The 7,575-nt window shown below is 39.8% G+C and overlaps 1 protein-coding gene across 1 annotated transcript in view; it reads right to left on the reverse strand.

Annotated features, from left to right (window-relative positions):
- The window catches only part of LOC306713021 (zinc finger protein 385B-like), a gene marked incomplete at its 5' end in the record, with an annotated part of 57,452 nt that extends 51,387 nt beyond the window's left edge, over positions 1–6,065 (reverse strand). Inside the window, one exon of the mRNA XM_079182537.1 lies at positions 6,023–6,065. Within this exon, the coding sequence (XP_079038663.1) occupies positions 6,023–6,065 (43 nt within the window). The remainder of the gene's footprint in view (positions 1–6,022) is intronic.
- Between the last annotated feature and the right edge of the window lie 1,510 nt (positions 6,066–7,575).

The following is a 7,575-nucleotide window of genomic DNA, read 5'->3' on the forward strand; positions in this document are numbered from 1 at the left end:
ATGTGATATGCAAAACACAGTTTTGCAGCCAGCATTTTGTAAAAAGACGGAGAAATCAAGGGACTTTTTTTCACAGAATAGCTTGTTGTGTGTGAAAAAAAAGAGGGCGACAGTGTCTGTGTGTGTTTTACGCCTTGTAAGGATCAACAGCCCAGCAGCTTTCTAAAACACCTTCATGTTTCTCCAAACAGGGAAGCTGATGATCCAACCTCGGGGAAGGCCATTCATGCCGTCGCTGAAGTGATGTATGAGCTTTGAAAACTACTTACAGGTGTAAACCAAACATTTAACTCAGTGTTTAGTTCATTACAGCCCGGTATTGCCCCGCTTGTGCTGTCATTACATGTTTCCTATTGATCTTTTGTTGGCATTCTTACATTCTTGCAGCACCTTGAAGGATTGTTTTCACACCCTCGGCTCCGGCTGACAAACCTTGTTGTGGGTGTTGTGTCAGCAGAGAGTCGGGGAGGTGGCTCTGCTCTGTCTCCACTTGTGAGCATCCAAATAAAAAAAAAATAAAAAAAATCACAGTTATCAGTCCAGAGGCAGGTTTAAGCTGCCACTGTGAAGGAGGCCGTCATCTGACGTGTAATGACACAAAAACGAGAGCCGTGACATCTTTGATGGGAGACGTAAGCAGAAATCCATTTCACTGTGTCTGAGGTGAGGCGGGGGAGAGTTCTTTTGGGAAAGAGCAATCTGTTGTGGGTCTGCTGTGATAAGGTGGACGTTTCACATTTACCTTTTTAAAGCTTCCTCTGAGGATTTAAAAAAAAATGATGGATGCTAGATAGAGGATTTTTATTTTTTGCCAGATTAGCCACGCAGAACGATCACAGAAGTGTTTAGTCGAAACATCTTTTGTCATAATTCTTCCGTGTTACTATCGGACATCTGCAGAGGAAATGTGTGTTGACAACACAGGCAGGGGGGTGCAACACTAAAGTCCTGAGTAGAAAACGGCTGCTATGGAGCACTGAATGTGCACCCGCAGTGCTCTGGTCACAGCATTGGTCACATGCATCTCCTTTGTCTCATCTGTATTTTCTATCACTCTCCTCTCCATACATCCAAATAAATAAAGCAATCTGTTCATTAGAGCTGAAACACTCGGTGAATTAATTGGTTGACAGAATTAGTTAAGATACTAAATATTTTATGGTCCAAAAAATGACAACGCTGTTGTATGTCATTTTAAATTTAATATCTTTGGGTTTTTAACTGTCGGTTGAAAAAAGAAAAGCGATTTGAAGTAGCGTTGGAACTAAAGATTTTTATTATCCATTAATCCGCCGGTTCTTTTCTAGATTCATCGTTTGGTCTAAAAAATGTGGTTGCTCCGTCTGCACTTTTAAGAAGCAATATCTGTAGAAGAGCAATTTACAAAAAAGGAGGTAAATACCTCAAACATGAAGAAGTATTTCTAAAATGCATTGCTGCTATTCCAACTTCGCCACAGAATGAGTTTAGCTCATAATTAAGACGGAGAATGTTTAAATATTATATTTCCTGAAAGTGAAAAGTGTCTGTAAAATCACAGGACGTCATGTAAGACCTGGGAAATAAGTCTGCCACTGGCAAGATGATTTCACATTTTTTTAAGCTTGATTAACAGTTATATGTATTAAACGATTATATATGTATTACAATATTTGTAGTAGACTAGTGCAGTGTCCATTTGCAGCGCGCACCTTCAGAGCAGGCCAAATATTTGCAGGGAAGGGAAGAAGAGTTTGGATGTACTTATAACGTTAGCATGAACATATATCAGCAAAAGTGTTATCTAGTTATTTTGTGTGTTTTTTTTTTTAAAAGGGACAGAAAACGGTTTTAAAACTAGGTCTTTAGTTTGTGAGTGATAGTCATTAATGGTAATCTACACTCTAAAATCATGGGTTTAATTTTAAATAGGAGGGTTTGTCTAAGAGCCATATAAGCAACATTACTGTAAATGTTAACTTATTTCACTTCAGTAAAAATGACTTGTTGAGATCAAGCAAACATCACAGATTAAATCAGGTTTATTTGGAGTAATTTCAGGAAGTTACCACCTTAACATTTTTTTATTTTATCTCTGACAATTTGTATTTGATTAGGTTATTTCTGTATTCAGAAAGTAGGGCTAGATGTGTTCCTTTGAAACGGTGTTAAAACTGTAATTTTATTCAACACTGCTGACCTGTGACCTCCAGGTACTCGGCTCTCTGTAATTCCGTTTGCATTATTCAGGATTTAAAGAAAAAGGTCACCGAGACAAAACAAGAGGCTGCGTTTGATAATTAAACTTAACATGTTAAGAACAAAGCATTCAATTTCCTATTCCAAATATTATTCATGCAGGGATATTATTGGCTTGTTTGTAATCTCAAGATATTAAACTTGACCTCTTTTATCTAATAAACTATTTTGTATAACTTATAACAGCATTAGAATATAAGAACATTCAAGTTAGCATACAGTGATGTTTCTCTGTGACTAAGTGCAGCACAGATAATGGGATTATCACACTTGTTCCTATCGTTTCCATATATTTGTATTTTTCTCATGTGGGTTTCATTACAATATTTTTATGACAGCGTATTGTCCTGCTTTATCTTGCCAACTATCCAGAGGCTCTTCGGATTAAGAAAGAGATGTGTGGGCCAGTAATGCATTCGACAAACTTGAACACTTTCAGTGGAATATCAACAACACACACATGAGCAATATTATGTGTGAGTACCAATGGGATATCTCAATAGTGTCTGTTTAAAAACAGAGAAAACACAGCTCTGGGTAATTTACTGAAGGAGTGATGAGTCTTGTAGAATAATCGTCGCTACGTCATGCCGATGACAGAAAATGATATTCCTCACACGTCAACAAAAGCGTTTTTTTGCGATTGTTGAATCCCCAGTGGACTTTTATCAGCAGGAGCCATGAGTTTATTGACAGCGACGGGCTGGAGCTCAAGCTGCTCCCGTCCCAATCTTGTTCCACATGATTATTCTCAATTTCACAGCCGATGGTTTTTACCGAGACAGACGGTCGTGGCCAAATGCCAAAGTATACAGAGAGGAGAAACGCTCTGAGGTGGGAGAGAAAGTTAGAGAGGGAGAGAAAAGATAGGCCGGTCAGTCAACTTCATCACCAGTGTTTGGGAGAGAGGTAATCTGTGAACGTGACCTATTGCCATGGTGCAGGATAGCGAGCGATGCGAGGCGCTGCTAGATCTTGGGTCTGACAGTAGAACCCCTCGGCTTTGTGTGAAGGTAAATGCTGGCTCTGCAGGCAGAAACCGTAAAGCCACACGTTCACAACTCCTCTTTCTTTTCTTTTTCCAAATCTATAAATCAATATTTTCATTTCTGAATCCATTCAAGAGAGAAACCCCAAAGATAGCTGGAGCGATCAATCCTCCGATCATATCAGAGACTATGATGAAATGTGCACCGTAGGTTATATGGAGTCGGTCACACACACAGTCCTGCAGCCGAAAATAATCACTCGAGCACCAAATCCATCACTGAAAACAGTCCCCAACCAATACACAATTCACTCCTGTAAAAACCTCATCGCCCTTCAGTTGAAGGGAATTATTAGGCCTTTTATCAACAAATGATATATTGTTTTTAAAGATGAACGGCTGAATGTCACAGGCTGGAGGAGTTTTGAGAGATGGACAAACACATTGCTGGTTTTGGACCCCAACACGAGGTAGAAGGGCAGAAATGAAAATATTGGCTGAGCATCTTGGAGCCATTTCACTAAATTTGCAAGATGCAATTTACAACATGAGATAATTTCCTCTTGCTCATTTTGACTCATTGCACTAATGAAAAACGCATGTGAGCAGGGCTGCAAGTAATAATGAAATAAATTAAAGATGAATCTGCTGATTATTTGATAAATTAAACTATGGATTGTTTTGCAAACTCAATTTCAGAAAAAATGGGAAATTCGAAAATGCGTTCCAAAATGTCCTAAAGCCAAAGGTGATGCCTTAGCTTGTTGCGTGTGACCAACAGCCCAGAATGCAAAGATATTCAGTACCATCACATCACACATCGAGAAAGGGTTTGTTATTTTTACATTTTACAAATGATTAATCAATTATCCAAATAATTGCCCATTCATTTTATTCATAAATGTATGTTTCAGCTCTACATACGAACGAGCGCATTTGCAATCTGATTGAAAGCAATGTTCACGTATCACTTCTATGAAATGAGCCAATGAATAAATATTAACCTCTGGGCGGGGGACAGGTGAGACTGGTCAGGTTATCTTATTTATAGGCATATCTTGTCCACCAGTGCTCCCCATAACAGCCTTGAAGAATTTTTTTTTCTGTCCACAAAGTACTGGGTGGCCTTGCACCACAATTTGTTGTATACCCGCTAAAAAGCTATGAGCTAACAAGAAGACCTCTCAGATCATTTGGTACTGGTCTGGTGAAACTAAAGCTTTTATGTCAATAAAAACTGTTTGTGAAGACCTGAAAACAATTACATATTTCCTTTTTAATCATAGCGTATCATTATCCTTCACATTTAACATAAGTCAAGGGAGTTTATTTCATATATGACATTTTCTATATGAAAATGCCTTTCTTTTTAGCTCGTTTTGTGAATTTAAGCCTTTGCACTGTTTGTAGATAGTGCGAGTTGTTCCCAGCTGTGCACACACCCGAGAGCCCAACAGAATCACGAAAAGGTACGAGAAAAACACTCCCAACTCCACCAGCCTCACACGGGAGCAGTGCTAGTGAAAATTACAGCATCACCCTGGAGAGTGGGCAGTGGGAGGTGCGGGATTTGATGATTCAAGGACCTTTTTGTTCACAGGAAGAAAAAAAAAACGACTGCTAGCATGCAGTTGGATAGAGCGTCTCTTCGGCGGCGCTTGGCAGGCGGGCGGCCGTCATTTGGGGGGGGGGGGGGGGGGGGGGGGCAGAGGAGAGCAAGGTCATTTAAAGAGGATGCAGAAGATGATGATGATGTGGTCGGTGCGGGGTGTTTAAGTGGGTCTACTCCGCTCGAATTGAGGAGCAGCCGAGTAAGCCATGGCAACACTCAGTGATGACGGTGTGAGACACACAGGAAGGAACACAACTGAACTGAAATATGGACAGCAAGGCTCACGCATGTGTGTTTCAACAGAATGAATGAGTTGAGGCTATAAGAAAATGAATCAGTTACTACTTTCATAAGCCATTGGTATCTGCTTTTTTGTGTGCAAAATGCCAAATATTCTCTCTGAAATGTGAATATTTGCTGTTTTTTCTCTCTTCAGTGACATCAAAGTGAACACCTTTTGGTCAGACAATACAAACACTTTGAATGTCTCAATTTCAGGTTCAGGAAATTAAGATTATACCATTTTTTCCTGCATTTTATAGACTAAACAATCAATATTGAGACCAAGAAAATTACCACCAATCAGGACATTATACATTCAGAGCTATTTGCATTTTTGCCCACCACATAAACTCACAGGGAGAGATTTGGTGTTTTCTATCTCATTCAAACCTTTACTGAAACTGATGTGGACATAATTACTCCATTCATTAACCTGGTTAATGACATTTGACCTTCATCAGAAGGAAGACCACAGCTGTCAATAAATTACTAAACAAAACACTAGAATACCTTCATGTTTGGGCCTCTGAAACACTTGCCAGATAACGTAATTAAATTTTAAAGTTAAGATAACAATCATGACAGGAAACTTAACTTAAATTGTAGGAACTGTTTGAATCCTAGCACTAAGGTTTCTCTCATCAAGCTGGACCAAGAACTAAAGTAAAACTACAATATTCTGTTGATATTAGAAAAGTAAAACACACACAGACACACATAGCGAGCTTATTTAGACAGCTTCTGCACAAATAAATGCATTTTTACCTCATGACAACGAGACATGTTGTAGGAACATTTGTAAAAACATTAAATCGACAGACAAGAGCAGTCTGCATGTTTCTAAAGCGACTCACAAACAGAGAACCCGCCTCGACATGAACGGATTTAACCCGCTTCCCTACCTGTGTGAGACGGTTTCACGGCTCCTCCGTTGCTGCTGTCCATTCCCAGTTGTCACAGATTCCAGCGCGAGCTCAGTGGCAGGCGTTTCAGTTCCGCGAGTCAAGCTAATGATGAACCACGCGGACAATGTGCGCGCGCTGTGCCATCCTGCGCGACTGCGATACCAAATCGTTGCGCGCGAGGATGAGAGAGAGAGAGAGAGAGAGAGAGGGAGAGCGGTAGAGAGGACAAATGTAATCAGTCGTGTCAAAACAGAGCGGAAACAAAAGTAGCGAATGTTAAAATATACTAGATTTGTTTATCCAACATGAGTAACTTTTTAAAGCCAAACAAATGTGGCTGCAGTTAATTCACAGCAATGGTGTGAATGTTATGATAATGCAGCATTTCTAAGTATTTTTTTCAGTGAATTAATATTTTCATAATAATTATTCTCTAAATAAATATGGATTAGTGTTTTTGAGTCCTTAACATATAAAATAACAAAATTAAACTTATTACGTTCCCAGTAACCTGACATACTGGGTTTTTACTGGCTATTCAAAAAACATCAACAAATAACATAAATAAAACATTTGAAAAGAGATTCCTTAAATTTGTGACTGCACTATACACAACCAAAATATCTATAAACTACTCTAAATCAATCTGCCTTTGGGCTAAAAACAGAGCAGATGTTAATGGGGTACTTCAGTGATTAAGCGTTACGAAAACAATTACTACAACAAGAATTGATTCACTTGCCAGAGATAGATTTAAAAAGAAGAGTCCAAATGAAAGCAGCAGAGGCCAAGATATCCTGAATTTTTTTTCCTACACTTCCCATAATGCAACTGGATCGAAGCCGCATCACCTCCAGTTTGTCAGGTGGGCTTTGTGGTATGAATTTGTAGTCTCTACGGCCACCATCAGGGTTATTTTCTCTCTCCCTCCAGAGCCACAGAGGTCAACAAACAACAGACTGAGCGTTAAACTATAAGCACCGCTTTAAAATATGCCTGGTTTGTTGTCCCCTTTGTACATTTTTGCATGACCTCCCTTAAAGTCTTTGTAAAACACCTACTAGTTACAACCTTGGAACAATGCTAATGCTTATCCTGAAATCTATTAAAAACCACAACCACATAAGAGCCACTAGGAGTAAGATAAATTGCATCGAGGGGGGTCAAAGGAAAATGTTGTACTACTCTGACATGTCAAATCCTTTTAACCTTTGTGTCCTGTTTGCGGGCTGGGGAGGCCTATCACCAGCCATCACTCCCCAGTCCCACCCCTCTGTAGAGCCCCTCATTAGCAATGTTTGGCAAATGTTCAAAAGCAGATTCCTGCCGATGAACTCGGGAGTACAGTGACACGGGCACATGCCTGATTTTGCTTTGGCCGACCTGTGTGTCTGGGTCAGCTGTCAGCCAGGCGATGATGGACACTCTTTGGAAATATACTTGGAGTTTGAGCTATGTCCTTCTCATTGAAGTTCTTTGACACCCTGCTTGACCCCCGGCAGCACAAGGCAGCAACCCTAAAAATAAAAGGTGCACATGTGCTTGTATGC

The sequence above is a fragment of the Pholis gunnellus genome (genome assembly GCF_910591455.1).
Source record: "Pholis gunnellus genome assembly, chromosome: 21".
NCBI lineage: Eukaryota > Metazoa > Chordata > Actinopteri > Perciformes > Pholidae > Pholis > Pholis gunnellus.